This window comes from Narcine bancroftii, chromosome 5 (assembly GCF_036971445.1).
Source record: "Narcine bancroftii isolate sNarBan1 chromosome 5, sNarBan1.hap1, whole genome shotgun sequence".
In the NCBI taxonomy this organism is placed as follows: domain Eukaryota; kingdom Metazoa; phylum Chordata; class Chondrichthyes; order Torpediniformes; family Narcinidae; genus Narcine; species Narcine bancroftii.
In genome coordinates, this window is record NC_091473.1 from 231,518,470 (window position 1) to 231,537,102 (window position 18,633).

The 18,633-nt window shown below is 41.2% G+C and overlaps 1 protein-coding gene across 6 annotated transcripts in view; it reads right to left on the reverse strand.

Annotated features, from left to right (window-relative positions):
- Positions 1 to 17,940, reverse strand: part of LOC138765025 (synaptotagmin-B) — a 228,141-nt gene extending 210,201 nt beyond the window's left edge. For all 6 annotated transcript variants that reach the window (XM_069941654.1, XM_069941663.1, XM_069941662.1 and 3 more), the window contains exon 1: positions 17,913 to 17,940. In XM_069941654.1, coding sequence (XP_069797755.1) covers positions 17,913 to 17,919 — 7 coding nt within the window. In that variant the 5' untranslated portion in view covers positions 17,920 to 17,940. The remainder of the gene's footprint in view (positions 1 to 17,912) is intronic.
- Positions 17,941 to 18,633: the final 693 nt, after the last annotated feature.

An 18,633-nucleotide genomic window follows, 5' to 3' on the forward strand; every position in this document is an offset into this window, starting at 1 on the left:
CCGCATCGGACTTGTCAGCCACAAACGAGCCTGCAGCTGACGTGGACATTACCCCTCCATAAATCTTCGTCTGCGAAGCCAAGCCAAAGAAAAAAAGAGTGTAGGATAAGGTGTAGCTGCTGATGTCTTCAGAGTTCACTCAGACATGCTTCACCTAGAATAGTTGCTCTCCACCTGAGTGCATCTGTACAGAGTTAAACTTTCCTATGAAAAGCAAAATATTGCTGATCGCTGATTGTGAATTTCTTAGAAATGATGCAATACTGTACTGGTGTAGATTGCATCTCTTCTGCATTTTGCTGATTTCACTCTCTCTGGCTCACCCTCGCTCGGCCCTCGCTCCCCCCCCCTCTGGCCCGCTCCCCCCCTCTCTGGCCCGCTCCCCCCCCTCTCTGGCCCGCTCCCCCCCCCCTCTCTGGCCCTCTGTCTCTCTCTCTCTGTCTCTCTCTCTCTGTCTCTCTCTCTCTGTCTCTCTCTCTCTGTCTCTCTCTCTCTGTCTCTCTCTCTCTGTCTCTCTCTCTCTGTCTCTCTCTCTCTGTCTCTCTCTCTCTGTCTCTCTCTCTCTGTCTCTCTCTCTCTGTCTCTCTCTCTCTGTCTCTCTCTCTCTGTCTCTCTCTCTCTGTCTCTCTCTCTCTGTCTCTCTCTCTCTGTCTCTCTCTCTCTGTCTCTCTCTCTCTGTCTCTCTCTCTCTGTCTCTCTCTCTCTGTCTCTCTCTCTCTGTCTCTCTCTCTGTCTCTCTCTCTCTGTCTCTCTCTCTCTGTCTCTCTCTCTCTGTCTCTCTCTCTCTGTCTCTCTCTCTCTGTCTCTCTCTCTCTGTCTCTCTCTCTCTGTCTCTCTCTCTCTGTCTCTCTCTCTCTGTCTCTCTCTCTCTGTCTCTCTCTCTCTGTCTCTCTCTCTCTGTCTCTCTCTCTCTGTCTCTCTCTCTCTGTCTATCTCTCTGTCTATCTCTCTCTCTCTCTGTCTCTCTCTCTCTCTGTCTCTCTCTCTCTCTGTCTCTCTCTCTCTCTGTCTCTCTCTCTCTCTCTGTCTCTCTCTCTCTCTCTGTCTCTCTCTCTCCTCAAACATCATTCAATTGAGCCCAAATTGTTGCATCATGGTAAGATTACATATCACTGATTGATTTTTGTCCACTTTGCCAGGTTTGAACACCAGCATCTCTGTGAGTCTCCCTATCCACTGAATGACAATCTGATTGTTACATTCTTATGTGTCTTATCCTCAGCTGCTATGTCGACTAGCACTAATGATGTTGGATTGTAGCCCAAAGGGATCAATATTTTAATCAGCATTTATACCTGCAGAGCTGATCAAATTGATGGAAAATGTACATTATTTCAAGTTCATTATTGTTTCAGCAAGGGGGCTTCTCACCAAAAATTCTAGATCATTGATTTCAAGCTGTAGTGCACGTCGAAAAAACCACAGACTTGTTGATCCAAACCACTGTGGGTCGATGTCGAGGCTGAGCGTATGCTACGGCTGGAATGCCTTGACATCGACCCACAGTCAGCTACAGCCTCGAATGACTTTAAGCACTGGATGAGATCCTTCGAAACATACTTACAGCCTTGGTTTGGATCAACAAGTCTTTGGTTCTTTCGACGCGCGCTACACAAGCCAGCTCAGGTGTCAGGTCAGGAAACATTTATTGAATTGTTATGTGCAGCACAGCTTGGAATGGCTACTGTAAATCTATTGACACAATTAGGGATGTAACTAATGCCAGGCAAATATCAGCCACACAAAGGTGAACAGTGTCCCCAATATCTTAGTGGGCAGCAGGTGAGCCAGAAATACTTGTCAAAATGACCGAATCAGGAATAAAACCACATTTTTACTCACTCATTTTTTTAAAAAGTGCTGGCATAAATAAATCCAAATTCTAGACAGTAATTCATGTTCTAAATGCTAGGATTTTTTTTATTTGCACAGAAGGAGACAACGCAGATCAGAATACTTCTAGTCTTTAACAGTTGTGGCCAGAGCTAGGACTAATAAGTTTTACTAGAAGCGATCAAGGGCTTATTTCTTATCTGTAACTCTCTTCTAAACTTTCCATCAGTGTATCTTTCTTTGGCTTGGCTTCGCGGACGAAGATTTAAGGAGGGGGTAAAAGTCCACGTCAGCTGCAGGCTCGTTTGTGGCTGACAAGTCCGATGCGGGACAGGCAGACACGGTTGCAGCGGCTGCAGGGGAAAATTGGTTGGTTGGGGTTGGGTGTTGGGTTTTTCCTCCTTTGCCTTTTGTCAGTGAGGTGGGCTCTGCGGTCTTCTTCAAAGGAGGTTGCTGCCCGCCAAACTGTGAGGCGCCAAGATGCACGGTTTGAGGCGATATCATCCCACTGGCGGTGGTCAATGTGGCAGGCACCAAGAGATTTCTTTAGGCAGTCCTTGTACCTTTTCTTTGGTGCACCTCTGTCACGGTGGCCAGTGGAGAGCTCGCCATATAACACGATCTTGGGAAGGCGATGGTCCTCCATTCTGGAGACGTGACCCATCCAGCGCAGCTGGATCTTCAGCAGCATGGACTCGTATAATAACTTGGAAATTACCCAGATAAGATACTAGCTAATTTGTTATTTCGAAAATGGGAGAAGCAGCTACAATTTACCACACTCAGGATATGAAGCAGAGCATAAAATACAATGAATCCCTTAAGATTTAAGCATTTCTTGTCCAAGAATTTCACATTGTGAAATTGGATTGTTGCATCTGGCGAGATTGAAATAATGCAAATTTGTTTCTGGTATTTTATGACTGTATTTCCAAACAAATCGGAGAGAGAGTTTGTACTGCCTATACTGATCAACGTTATTCCCCATTGGTACTGAAAAGCATTATTTTCTGCTTCTGTCTCTCAAATGTTAGCAGATCTTCGCCTGGCCCCCAAAGGACCAGAACTTGTCAAAGTAAGTAATAACCATATAACCGTTTACGGCGCAGAAACAGGCCATGTCGGCCCTTCGAGTCTGCACTGGTTCACTTGAACAACTCCACTAGGACAACCCTCCCGCTCTTTCCTCTTTAATCAGAGTTCAAACTTTAACTCAGCAATTCCATTCACCAGGGTATACGCCGAGACACAACAACATGGTATTTAACCACGACAGTGGCTATTCCTTTTTAGCTCTCATTTGATGACTAGACCTTTTATTACTCTTCGATGAACAGACCATTTTTTAAAAAAAGCTGGGAGAAAATTGAAAATATCCTGATGCTAAGGGAATTGGGAGTCCTCGTGCAGGTAAGCCTAAAATTAAACTTGCGGTTGAGCTGGGGGCGAAAAACACAAATGCACAATGCTTGCATTTATTTCAAAGAGGAATAGAGTATAAAAGCAGGGATGTGATGTTGAGGCTTTATAGGCAATGGTGAGACCTCACTTGGAGATATTGTGAATAGTTTTGGCCTTCTTATTTAAGAAAGGATGCGCTGAATTTGGAAAGGGTTCAGAGGCTATTTACAAGGATTATTCCAGGAATGAAGCAGTTATCATATGAGGGATGTTTGACATCCCTTGGCCTGAAATCATTGAAATTTAGGAGATAGGGAGGGTGGGAGGGGGCAGGGTAATCTCAATGAAACATTTCAAATGTTGAAAGGCATGGACAGAGTAGATGTTGAAAGATTGTTTCTCATGGTGGGAGAGGACAAAAGGGCATAACTTCAGGATTGAAGGACATCCACTAAGGACAGAGAAATGCGGAAGAATTTCTTCATTTGGAGGGTGATAAATCACAGAATTTTTTGTTAAATATGTTTATGGAGGCCAAAGCTTTAAGGCAGAGATTGATAGGTTCTTGATTAGCCAGGGCATCAAAGGTTATGTGGAAAAGGCTAAGCGGTGGGGCTGAATGGGAAAATGGACATTATTAAATGGCAGGGCAGACACAATGGGCTGAATGACCTATTTCTACTGCTATGTCTTATGGGGTTATATTATCAAATAGGAAACACCAACATTGGACTGAATATTTGCAAATCAATACAATCAATATACTGTTGAAAATTACTTTTTTTTTTGGCCATGCATTGCCATGGATAGATTCTGTTAACATTTTGTTTCTCCACAAAAAATGGCAAAGAAAACTCAATACTTTTTGGAAAATGTTGTATCATTTCATTTCTATTTATTTCTCAAGTTAGAATAATAAAATATATCAGTGTTGGTGCCTTTGCAGAATGTGTACACAGTGATAAGAAATATCAGAATGTTGGTATGAATGATGAACTGCTCTCCCTCTTTTCACTTCTCCAACAATAATTGTTGCATGTTTGGTTCTGCAGCAATTTGCTCATTAGCTCTCTAACTAAATGCACTGCTTCATGTACAGATGCCAAAGATGTGGAGCTTAAGGGCACAGAGTACCTTCTGGAGGACTAAATGGTGTAATGGGCTACTACGGAAACCATCACTGTAACAACATTTGCATTGTTCATGACATGGGACCTTTGGTAATTGCAATGAAATTAAACAGCATAATTGTCTATTGCCAGAAGCAAGACAGATTCTTAGTTTTGGAAATCTATGTGCTGACTCGAAACGATAAACAGAAACGAAGTGTTCAGGTCACCTTTAAATACTGAATTTGGATGACAGAGTTCATGATCCTACAGGGGCCTTGTCTGACTCTAAAAGATGCAGGAGGAGAAGCATTTTTACATAGGATATGGTTGGAATCTAGAATGCGGTACCCACTGATGCAGTGGAGACAGGCTCTATGACAGCTTTCATAGGGGAATTGGCAAGGCTGCAGAGAGAGGACTCGTGAGTTGCTCTGGTAACAATGGGCACATGGATTGAATGGTCTCCTTATAAACAGTAAAAATTCTATATTTCTGGACCTCAAGATTTAAATCATTTAAGGGGCATGGAGCTTCTTACAAATCTTTGCGATAGGGCAGCATTGGGTAGCTGAATGAAAGCAGAAAATACTGGAAGTGCTCAGCAAGTTTAGCAGGCATCTGCACTGAGTGAATATTTTGTCAGCATTATCCATTTTAATAATGGGTCATTGGCCTGAAATGATAATAATTCAGTTTCTCTCACCAAAGGTGCTATTTATGTTGGTCCTTATTTCCAGCATTTTTGTGGTTTAGTTCCGTTACATCACTCTGATGAGTATTCAGCTGACAGATAGCTGAAGAAGATTGTTTTGTTCTGGAGAATTGAACTCCCTGCTATAAATTGATCTCGAAGCAAACCAGTGTGTGCAAAATTAAGTTTATACGCTGCTGCTTGCTGGACATCTTAAAGGAAGTAGATGTAGCAGGCAGAAACTTGTCCCCAGTGAATGAGTTAGCATCACTAAATCTACCCGTAAATGCATAACGAATTGGCATAAAAATCCTTAAGTTTCAATATACAGGGAATAGAAGTGTCACATTGGAAAAGTGAGACTGATCCATCACATCTGCTCATGGCAGAAGGCTTCAATAACTAAATCAAGCCCTGTTTGGGAAGTAACCTATTTCACTTATCAGCAACAATTGTGAAATTCTTGTTGACATGAAACAAATTCATGGAAGTTCAAATACAGAAATAGAAAACTCTGGCTGAGCTTCCCACCCGCCATCTTTCATCTCAGTGCCAGAGAAGAATGCAGTGATGGGATTTAAATGATGTCCAGCTCTGACATCCACCATGATGAGATGCTTTGAGAGATTAGTCATGGCTCACATGAACTCCAGACTACCAGCCACCCTGACCCACTCTAGTTCACTTACTGCCACAACATGTCCAGGTCAGATGCCTTTTTCGTGGCCCTACACTCAACCTTGGAAGAATCTGGACAACAAGAACATCAATGTCAGATTAATATTCATTGATTATAACTCTGCCCTCAACCTACACATCCTCTAACTTTGTGTCCTGGGCCTCAGCATCCCCCTCTGCAATTAAATCCACAGCTTCCTAACCCACAAGCCACAATCATTGAGGATTGGTGATAGAACCTGTTACAAACATCAACTCAACATTGGGCCCTGCTGAGCTGCATTCTCAGTCTCCTACTATAATCCCTGAACATCCATAACTGCATGTCCAAGCACCGCTCCAACTCCATCTCCAAATTCACAATGACACCACCATCATAAGTGTGTGAGAGACAGAGAGAGACAGAGAGAGACAGAGACAGAGAGACAGAGAGAGACAGAGAGACAGAGAGAGACAGAGAGACAGAGAGACAGAGAGACAGAGAGAGACAGAGAGACAGAGAGAGACAGAGAGACAGAGAGAGACAGAGAGACAGAGAGAGACAGAGAGACAGAGAGAGACAGAGAGACAGAGAGACAGAGAGAGACAGAGAGACAGAGAGACAGAGAAAGAGAGACAGAGAAAGAGAGACAGAGAAAGAGAGACAGAGAAAGAGAGACAGAGAAAGAGAGACAGAGAAAGAGAGACAGAGAAAGAGAGACAGAGAAAGAGAGACAGAGAAAGAGAGACAGAGAAAGAGAGACAGAGAAAGAGAGACAGAGAAAGAGAGGCAGAGAAAGAGAGGCAGAGAAAGAGAGACAGAGAAAGAGAGACAGAGAAAGAGAGACAGAGAAAGAGAGACAGAGAAAGAGAGACAGAGAAAGAGAGACAGAGAAAGAGAGACAGAGAAAGAGAGACAGAGAAAGAGAGACAGAGAAAGAGAGACAGAGAAAGAGAGACAGAGAAAGAGAGACAGAGAAAGAGAGGCAGAGAAAGAGAGGCAGAGAAAGAGAGACAGAGAAAGAGAGACAGAGAAAGAGAGACAGAGAAAGAGAGACAGAGAAAGAGAGACAGAGAAAGAGAGACAGAGAAAGAGAGGCAGAGAAAGAGAGGCAGAGAAAGAGAGGCAGAGAAAGAGAGGCAGAGAAAGAGAGGCAGAGAAAGAGAGACAGAGAAAGAGAGACAGAGAAAGAGAGACAGAGAAAGAGAGACAGAGAAAGAGAGACAGAGAAAGAGAGACAGAGAAAGAGAGACAGAGAAAGAGAGACAGAGAAAGAGAGACAGAGAAAGAGAGACAGAGAGAGAGAGGTTGATGTGGAGCGAAAGCAACATAATCTTATGATGTTTAGGTTCATTCAGGAGTCTGACACGAGGTGGATGGGCTTGAAAACAGCTTGACTGGGATACGTTGGCTACTTTTCCAAGGTAGCCTGAGTTATAGATGGAGTTGATGGAAGGGTGGTGACTATGTATTTTGGTCTGAATAACAACCCACTGCAATTTCAGGTGGAGCCGTTCTCACGTCAGGCAGTGATGCATTCTGATATGTGGTTTTCAAAATGCATTTACAGAAGTTGTTGAGGGATAAGGATGATGTGCTAAATATGTGCAAGGCAAACAGAACAAATGCAAAAATTGATAGCGCCTGCAAAAAAAAATCTGCGCATAGCATGTTCCTTACGTACTAAAGTTGTCCATAACGAGAGGATGAAGGCTTGCTTCAATAGCAATCACAGAGGGATCAACTACACCAGCCTTTTCAAACCTCATACAAATTCCAACCAAATGAGTCCAGAGACAAGTTGAACAATGGCAAAAGAGCATAGACATTGCTGGGCAAAAGTAGCAGACTGTTGCCAGAGTCAACATGTAGTTGGATGCTCAGCTCAATTTTAGGTAAAATAATTGATATACTTACAACTGAAGGTATCTAAAATTAAGTATGCATATCCTTCCAAAACAACAACTGAACACTGAAGACAAGTGTTCTCATTAGGTTGAAAAGCAATTAGTATTCAGTAAACAATTGATTTAAAGATAACTATTTTAATTAAGACCTGAATTGATGTATTTTTGCTTCTATTTAAATTCAGTTGATATTATAAACCTAATCCAGGAATAAAGGGTATTACAAATGTTGTTTCACAGGAAAATATAGATGAATGCAAAAATGTATTGGGATACTGATGCTTAAAGTGTGGGAATCTGTTAATGAACACAATGAATTCTTTGTATAATTGACTATGTGGCACTCATTGTAAATATAAAGTCAAAAATTGAAGAATAATGTTAATGGAAATTAAATTCTCTTCAAGTAATGAAACAAAATATATTTTGAAATCCCTTATAGCCTAGGTACAAGTCATTTTTATCCCTGCACATTTAAAACTTAAATTAATGTAAGTTGATGACTGATCCCCTAATTTCCACTGAATGAGTGTTCAAGCAACAACAAATCAACTCTGAAAATGAGGCTGGAATTCACCGTCATGGAGAAAAAAACCCTAATTTTAAAGGAAAATCTATAATTTTATTTCTGGATATTCTGTGTTAATTATGAAAAGTCACATCTAATGCATGTAGCCCTTGAATGAATGACAGTTTCAAAGTTTTTGACTGTGCACTGTTAGCCCATGGAACACACAGGCGATGCATGCTGAGGCAGACTTCTGCAATAATGCTGAAAGTTTAAAGATGTGTGACAAGGTGCCACAAAAAATGGTAGGTGCCTGGAAAAAAGATTTCAATGGTAGCAGATAGGATAAAAAGCTTTGAGGCCCTTGATTGTGTGGGGAATGGAGAGATGTGGTTGTTGCATGAGAGATTTTAATTTAATTTAGTATCATGTTTGGTGCAGACTTTGTGGACCGAAGTTCAACTGCACTGTCCTATGTTCTAATTCACCATTAATCCAACATTAGTTGCCATTTGAGGAACAATTCCAAGAAAGTGCCAGTTGGTGGTTTAAAATGATAGCCACAGCAAATGTTTAAGCTTCCCTAACCCCTGCCTTGTCACAGGCATTCCTTTTTCTTCCTTCTGCATTTTCCCTCTCTCTGCAACTTAGAACACTTATTTTCTCACTATCCCATTTCTGGAGAAAGATTTGAAAAGTCAACTCCGTTTCTTGCTCTACTGATGCAGATTTCCAGCATTCTGAGTTTATATTTCAGAGTTTCGGCACCTGCAGTATTTTGCTTTTCAATTCCAAGTTTAGCTGAATCATCCATAAAATAATAGGATCTTCAGAAGAAAGTTTCATGCGAGTTTGATTTATACTGACACTGACTTGGTGTGCTTGAATTGGCTCAACTATTTGAAATTAATGAAGTAAGATACCAAATATTTGGGAAGAGACAGGGATGTGTTAGGAGGGTGGGAGAAGGGGAAAAGGTAACCAAGGGCAAATGTAATCAAAGAAAAATAGGGTAAATGCCCAGGACACACAACTAGCTAAATTAATGCAAATGTTTCAGATAATATTTTTTATTTGTCTATAGCCCGCAAGATCAATTAAAAAATGTATTAGAGGTGGCCCGCTGGCCGCCGCGCCAGTATAGCGCATGCATAGTAATACAACAAATCCCAGAATGCATTGGCGTCAGCCCGCTAATCGCCCCCACCTCCTCTGTTTACTTGGCAGGGTCCCACTGTGGACTCTGGTTTTGGGGCCTGGCTGGTGTCAGGGGAAGCCAAGCCGCTTCCCAGCGCCCGGAACCGGAGGCCTCGGGCCTGACCTCGCCAGCACCGTTGCCCACTCCCCCTCCCTGCCGCAGGCCGACCTGCGACTCACGGTGATGGGGCCGCTGATCCGCCGAGATGCCGCCCTGCAGCGAGAACCGATGCCCCCGCACTGTCATTGTCCAACCCGATCGCCCGCAAACCCCCGCCCTCCCGCACACAGGCCTGAGTAAGGATTATGAACTTTAATCTCAGGATAAAATGATCTTCCAATAGTTTCATGTCACAGTGATAAATATATTCCTGGTTAAAAATGGTCCTGCACCTGGATACAAGCTCATTAGGCATAAAACTTGAAAAGTGTGTAAATCAAAGGATATCTGTACCAATAGAAAAAGGGCATGGCGAATAACCCTGCTAGAGTTCATGCCCACAATCAGTCACCCATTTGATAGTTTCAGGAATCATGTTATTCTCCCACATTCTCAATAGCCCTCAGATTTTACTATTCGACAGCACACTAGCAACATTTGACAAATCCTCTATAGAGAAATATTATTTATTGAATATTTTATTTCTCATTTGTTAATGCTTCTGGAAAGAGTTTATCCAAAACTATTATTAAACATTTATTTTAATAAGAAAAAGTTTAACATTACATATGTTGAAAGAAGAGAAAACATGCAGATGTTGTTGAAAATTTTCAATAAATATTTAGTTCGGCCCTCGACTTAGTCCAAGTTTTTAATTTTGGCCCTCCATGAATTTGAGTTTGACACCCCTGGTCTATAGCCAGAGAGATAATATGCTGATAAGTCAACAGTACAAAAGTACAGCAAGTCAGAAGGCTCAGAGAAGATATGGAGACAATGCTAACCCTTAGGACCTTCACAGTCATTTGGGCCCCAGATTCAAACTTCACTACCAACTACCTTGAAGGAAATGGAAAATGGAAAGGCTAATTTGATCTTGAAGAGATATGAAGCAATCTCCTACAGCTTTGAAGGGCCTTTGAGCACGTTTGAAAATTTTCTCATTATTTCCTCCACTTCCCACTGCAAATCTCACTTGAAGGCCCATAAACATTAGGAATGTAGCAAGGGGTCAGACATTTTCTGAAAAGATATCGCAACCCTGCTCTGATATTTAAACTGTCCACCTTTATTCTTGCCTTCTGCTACTATCAATGTTTTGGAGAAGTACTATTCAGACAGGTGTCATCAATATATGCAAAGGCTGGCCGGTTGTTGTCACATGTGTGCTAATTAGGTCTGCACTGAGCTGCCAACACCACACAAACTGATTGCTGAATTCTCTCAGGATATTGGTGGAGACAGTGCTGTGGATACAAGTAGCTGGAAAATAGCCAGCAAGAAGTAGGTTGGATGATTTTCCCTTGGATTCCTATTTATTTCATAATTTGTTCCCCACTGACTATGCCACCCACATGCTAACTAGTTTTGTCACATAATATATGTACATGCTAAAGTACTGTGATTCACAATGACTTTAGTTTTTTTTTAAATATTTTCATTGACTTACAAACAAAATTTTAAGGAAAATGTGTAACAAGTAATCTCATATGCACACAATTACAGAATAAAATCGAATTACATTGGATATGAGAAACAAGTTATGAATTAATCTATGATAACCATACTGAAGCTCCTACTTGCCAAATTAATCCAAATAAAAACTGATAGGAAGAAAAAAAAGTAAAAACCCTACAAACTAAATCTAATCCGTCCCCCCCCACCTCTAATCAATCTAACTTTTGTAAAAAAGGGACATTGTGGATCTTTTAGCAACCTCCAGACAGCAGGCATTCACAGTTCTAAAAACTGTAACACCTTGCATGTCTTGTGTGTAGTAGTATCACTACCACAAAGCCTCAGATGGCAACTTTGATTCACAATTTAACTTGCAGAAATTTTCTTATCAATATTTCAACATAGTTACAAACCTGAAATCATTGGTATACAGAGGGACATGGGAGCATTTCTAAACAAAACACAGAAATGTTAATGATCAAGAAGCGAGAAAGAAGGGAAATTGTATATTGGACGTTAGTGCAAAGAAGAACATGTTTTAGGATGTCTTGCAACTGCTGTTTTGAGTGGAGATGTTACCTCTGATTCCATAAGAAAGGATACAGCATCGTTCATTCATTGGAACTGAACAGGATGCAAGTGTTTGTATGCAAGGTGCTTAGTTGACTATTGGGCAATTTCATTAAAATATATACAGTTTTAAGTAAACTTAATAGGATGGATGCTCAGAGGCTTTTCTTCTTGCTGGAGCACCATAAAACGGGGATCATGATTTAACTATGAAAAGATGAATATTAAAAAGGAGCAAATGTTTACTTTGGAGTGTTGCGAATACCCCGTCCTAGAAAGTTACAGATGCTCAGTCACTATGTTTAAAGTGAGGGTTGATGGACATTTGGAAAGGATGCAAGATAATGCAGTCAGGAAGAAATCTTGAGATCAGTCATGATGGTGGGTCAGGCTTGGGGAATCATTTTCTATATCTTATCTTCCTGGATTTCTTCTTAAACTACTCTCCATGTCATAAGGAACTGCTTGTCTGCAAAAGCATTATAAGGAAGTAAGATGAGTTGTATTTATTTCTCCTTCATCTCATGATGGAACAATTAAAGACAAACTATTCACTTAGTGATCCAGGAAAAAAAAACAGATCAAACTCAAACCTATTAACAATAATTTTGAATACCACCAAGTAACAGGCTTAAGGTTTTCTGGTTGAAAATCAATTGTCCATTTGCTTCAGTTACTATATAATAGTTACGTGTTATGCACTGAAGATGCTCACACCTTTGGGATGTTCCAATTTTATAATATTTCACTATCATCAACAACCAAATGCAACACATCTGGAGCTGTTGCAATGGCAGCACTGGCGCTGGTGTGGACCAGGGGAGATTGGAGAGCTGGTTCCACAGCCCTGTCCGACTACCAATGACCCCACAGAGAGAAAGAGAGAGCACGTGAGAGAGTGGGCAAGAGAGCGCGAGTGAGAGATCAGGGCAACACTATTTTACGTGTCAGATTCATTTAATTGAGAGAAAGAAACTATGCTTGAAGATGTGTGACTTCACAATCTTGAATTATTTTCCACACAGGAGGAGGAAAGAATGCGCCTAGAGTGGGATGAGTCCCGTTGCCAGTTGGCTGCTTTCTCAGGGCATCAGAGAATGTAGTCTTCCAAAGGCGCTATTTGCCTGGGCGAGTCTGTTGTCTATCTCGTTGTTGATCCTTGCATCTGATGAAATGGTGCAGCCGAGATAGGTAAACTGGTTGACTGTTTTGAGTTTTGTGTGCCCGATGGAGATGTGGGGGGGCTGGTAGTCATGGTGGGGAGCTGGCTGATGGAGGACCTCAGTTTTCTTCAGGCTGACTTCCAGGCCAAACATTTTGGCAGTTTCCGCAAAACAGGACGTCAAGCGCTGAAGAGCTGGCTCTGAATGGGCAACTAAAGCGGCATCGTCTGCAAAGAGTAGTTCATGGACAAGTTTCTCTTGTGTCTTGGTGTGAGCTTGCAGGCGCCACAGATTGAAGAGACTGCCATCCGTGCGGTACCGGATGTAAACAGCGTCTTCATTGTTGAGGTCTTTCATGGCTTGGTTCAGCATCATGCTGAAGAAGATTGAAAAGAGGGTTGGTGCGAGAACACAGCCTTGCTTCACGCCATTGTTAATGGAGAAGGGTTCAGAGAGCTCACAAAAGAGTCTGGAAAAACAACCAACTGAAAAACCTCACAAAGATAAGCGTATACAGAGCCGTTGTCATACCCACACTCCTGTTCAGCTCCGAATCATGGGTCCTCTACCGGCATCACCTACGGCTCCTAGAACGCTTCCACCAGCGTTGTCTCCGCTCCATCCTCAACATTCATTGGAGCGCTTTCATCCCTAACGTCGAAGTACTCGAGATGGCAGAGGTCGACAGCATCGAGTCCATGCTGCTGAAGATCCAGCTGCGCTGGGTGGGTCACGTCTCCAGAATGGAGGACCATCGCCTTCCCAAGATCGTGTTATATGGCGAGCTCTCCACTGGCCACCATGACAGAGGTGCACCAAAGAAAAGGTACAAGGACTGCCTAAAGAAATCTCTTGGTGCCTGCCACATTGACCACCGCCAGTGGGCTGATATCGCCTCAAACCGTGCATCTTGGCGCCTCACAGTTCGGCGGGCAGCAACCTCCTTTGAAGAAGACCGCAGAGCCCACCTCACTGACAAAAGGCAAAGGAGGAAAAACCCAACACCCAACCCCAACCAACCAATTTTCCCCTGCAACCGTGTCTGCCTGTCCTGCATCGGACTTGTCAGCCACAAACGAGCCTGCAGCTGACGTGGACATTTACCCCCTCCATAAATCTTCGACCGCGAAGCCAAGCCAAAGAAAGAAAGAAGAGAATGTAGATGGTGTCAATAGAGGAAAGGGAGGTTTATGTGATCATCTGAACTGCATTTAAAATTCTCCGCAGTTTCTTGGAGTCTTGGGTGGAGCAGATCCTGTGCCAAACAGTGATGTACCCTGACAGGATACTCTCGATCTGTAGTAGTCATTGAGGGATGCTGTGGACATACCAAGTTTCCTCATGCTACTGAGGAAGTAGAGGTACTGTCGGCCCTTCTTGGCCATTGCATTGACGTGGTTGGTCCAGGACACATCGTTGGATAGATTTACTCCTGGGAACGTAAACACGCCACTGATGTAGATTGAAGTCTATGGCTAGCTCCTTTGTCTTCCAACATTGAATCAGGATTGTGTTATTTGGATGGGAAACTTGCCATGTGGCTGAAGCCCTTTCTTGATGATAGAAATCACAGGTTTGTGAGATAATGACAGAGTGGTTAAACTGAATAATAACAGCGCACATTGGAGATGACATCATCTACAGTTTCTCTGTGCCAACCATGGAGAGAATAAATGTTTAGAACCCTGAGTAAAATTCCAACCATGTAGGCTGCTGTCTTGTGCTTCTTTAAGCATTGCTCAAATTGAACAAATCCAGATCAAGTGGAAATACTTCACCTCACTCCAGACTTCTACTTTGTGAATGCTGGAAAAGATTTGAAGTATCAAGAGCTGAATACCCAGCTTCTTTTCTACTCGTATGTGCATACTTCAGATAGGTTTCTTATCAATAGTGACTCCTGTGATGTTAATTGTGGGAGATGGTAATGCTGTTGAATCTCAAAAGTAGTGTTTAAACTCTATCTTGTTGAAACTGGCCATTCTTGGCACTTTGATGTTGGGGATGCATCTTTCCACAGCCAGACCAAGCCTGAGCACGATCTGGATCTTGTTACATCCATGGATCTGGATCTTGTTATGGCCTGCTTCACAGGATCAGGAATTGAGGCCAAATCATTGGTTTTGTTGAGGCAACTTAGACTAATCTGTGCCTTGGATTGTCTAGTTTGTAGGACTGGTCTATCCAGTGGTTAAATTTGCAGTCATTTAAGGAGTCAGCACCAACTTAGACATGCAAGCAAGAAAAAAAACTATACATTTAAAATATGGTGACAGGTGGCTATGCTGTCCTTTTAAATGCAGTTTCAACATATTGCAACTTTTTCAATCTATTAATATTTCATCAACTATATTACCTTTCTATTTCACCTTCTGATTGGAGCATGACTCAATGGGTCATATAATTCAAAAGGTCACGTCAATTCTATTCTCCTGATGACATTTTATTGGATGGTGGGGTGGGGGGGGGTGGAGGGTATTCTTTATCTGTTAGCACCCCTTTGTTTCCAATATGTTAGGATATATTCCACTCAACCAGCTCCCGCTTGTGCTTACAGCTCCCAGTCGTATGCCATCATGCCTAATAATTAAACCAATTGATTGTACAACTACAACACAAGATCTGGCAGCTTTATGATGTCATCACGATTTCCCAGTGAATAATGTAACTGTACAAATCCAAATTTACTATTTTATTTTTGTTGCAAAGTAGCTTTACGAGTTGTGAATATAAATGACATGGATTAAATTCCATATTCAGTAAGGGTCCATTTGTGTCTCATGTGAATACTTAGTAGTAAATCAGTACAAACAATCGAATATGTGGAACATAACAATAAAATATGACAAATGACAATCTTCTCAAAAGAAACATCCCATGGAAAATTACCTGCCATAGTTTATCGTAAGAAAAAAATAAACAATTTGCAAATAAAAGTCAAATATCCCGATCAATTTTTTGATCATTCCTGCTTCTTATTTGTTTCTGAGGGTTTTAGTCCCATTTTTTTTGTTTTCTTCCCAAATTAGAAACATCTCTTATCCATTTCAAGAGGTGTCTGATTTCCTTTAAAATTATCTGTTGACCAAAAAGTCATTAGAGAGAGAAAGTGAAAGGAGCATAATTTGCTTATTTAAAATAATGAAAATGCAGGGTATGTGATAAACACAAGCTTCATTAGTCAAATAGACAAGAGATTTACAATAAAATATAAACTGTATTGACCAAGATACCATAGACATATGATTTGAAACAACCTCATCCGTGGATTTATTGGCAACATTCTTGTTTGTGTCTTGCTCTGATGTTTGAAAAAAAGTTTTGACTTGTTTTAGTTGGTTTTGAATCACAATACATTGAATTAAAGCTATTTTTATAATGCCCTCCCGTCTTTTCAATGTCATACTATTGAACATCTGAGTTCCATTTCCATTTTTAAATGTTCCCACAAACATTGTACCTGACAAGATGAATGTTCTTCTTGTGTTAGACCAGGCGATACACCATAAAAAAAACCTATTATTACAACTATGAGTCTCAAAAAATTTCTTAATCTCAAGATATAATCTATATGTTCCATATTCACATCTTATGACATGTTACCTCCAAAATTATTGGTATCACTTTCATCATGTTAGATTGTTGGAGGGTTAGTAAACTTTTTTTTTGAGGAATCACTCCTCAAAGATTTAGTACTGTACTTGATTCAAGACCCACAAAGGAAATTAGACAAGTCTGGAGATGGTCAGAGGATGCTTACAGTTGGAAGACAAGGTTATGGGTCAGAGATAGCTGAGGAGTAGGCAGCTAGGGTGGCTCTTAGGCTGGGATCATGACTATAGTTGAGCTAAAAGTTTATTGGGGGAGTCAAGTAAGCAAGCTGCTGGGGGCCATATTGCAGAAGGAGAATTAACCTGGGAAATTGGCAAGGGGATCAGACCATTGATTTGCTCGGCTACTTGGGAAGAGACATTGATAGGAGGGTCAGAATGTGAATCGGTTAGAGAAGTGGGTATATTGGTAGAATGGTCGGTCAGATTGGCAAAGGGGCCTGAGCGAAGGTTAGGTAAAATAAAACCCAAGGTTTCCTGCACCTATAAGAATTGGTAGATGTTGGATAAATGAATTTTCTGGTTGCTTGAGAGTGCATGTTGCATGATTGGAGAACTAACGGCAAAGCAAAGTGCACCAATTTTAAACCCATATTCTTAATTATATTCTGATTTTTTTTATATAGTTGCTTGAGGCTGCTGGTTGCTTGAATTCAGGATAATAGGGTACCAGGGTAGGTATATCGACATCTTTAAACCATTGTCACAGGAGCTGAAGAGGAAATGTCCAGGTGAAACTCTAAGGGTGTAGGATCAACACGTGTAACCAAAAGTATCCAACTTAGACTGGCTCTACAACACAGCATATCAGTTGACGAGTGGAAGGGTCAGCCAATGCTCACCATTTCTTCAGGTGCGGAGAGGCCAAGGGAGAACAGCTTTATTTAAATTAGATCCTCGAGATGAATTCCCATCTCCAGTCTTCACAGGCTGGGCTCTATTTAGGCAGATTCCCCTTAAACAAAACTGAAGGACGCTTCACAAGCACTGCACAGGCCTTCTTCTGCACAAGTCGCCCATTCGGTCTGTTGGCAATGCAGTTATGAAAAAAAATCCCAGAAATTCCAACCAAGGTTGCACATTATTCTCTTTGTCTAGATTCTTTGATGTCCTAGCATATGAAGCATGTTACAAACCAAAGCACCGGGAGGTATCATTTTAACTTGTAGTCTTCTAGTTTTGTTTAATTTTTGATTCAAATTGAATCCGATAGTGCACAAAAATAAGACAGCAACCACTTCAATTTCTAGGGAAACAATATATTTTACAACATGCAAACTGGAAGGAACATAGAGAAATTGTATATGAATCCTTTGTTGGATGGGAACTTCATTTGCTTTGAACCTTGAAATGATCTAATCATCTCATGTGCTAAGTACACGTGATTGTAGGTAACTCCTGTTCTGTAGGCAACTTGGTCGTATAAACAAACAGCTAATAAAACCAGCAATGGTTGCAGTGAAAAATATTTTATGGATACTTTTACCAATCTGTTTCATCATTAGAATGCAGTAAGAAAGCTTTTACAAATAAAAGGAAACCCAACCATTGATCAGAGGAAATCACCGAACCTACATCTCTTACATCTGAACATACATCTTTCTGTTCTTATCAGGAGATACAAAAGGTAGTGAAACACTTACTTTTCATAGTAACTTCTGCAGACTGGTTCATCTGAACGGAAAGAGAAAAAAAAACATTTGTACATTAATCAATAAGACTACTAAAACATCTATTTCAGAATGAATTGTTACATTCACCTGTGATTGCAGGTTAATTAGAATGTGCTGAAAAAAACTAGAGAAATTGATGTTGCTTCACCATTAAAACTTTCCTTGGTTACAACTGCAGAATAACAAGTGGATTAAATCTGGGGAAAAGCAAAGGTTTGCTTCTGACAAATTGCAATTGCATTGTTCTGTCCATTTCAAGAAAATTCCTTCAGCTTTACAGTTTGATATGGTTGGTAAGAGAGTTGGGTCTAAGTGCATAGACTTAGTTGACCCAATCGCTCTTCATCGGTAAGGAGACCAAAACTTCATACCATGCTCCCAACAAGGTCTCCCAAGGCTCTGCAGAAGTACAAGACAGAACAGTACATTGTGAAGGCAGAGACGCATGTTGGGCTTTGGGCTTGCAGCACGATTTGTGTAAAATAGCTTATATTAAGGTCAGTCCTGTCAGTTCCACTTGCATAGATCAGAATGTAACAATGACATTGAAGAATTTCAAGACCCAACTCTCTTATCAACCCCTGTAACATTTATTTTTGCATATTTCCTTCAAATTAATTTTGATCCTTCTTCTACAAACCTACATTTAGGGACAAGAAACTGTAGCCTGCTAACTTAATATGTAGCACAT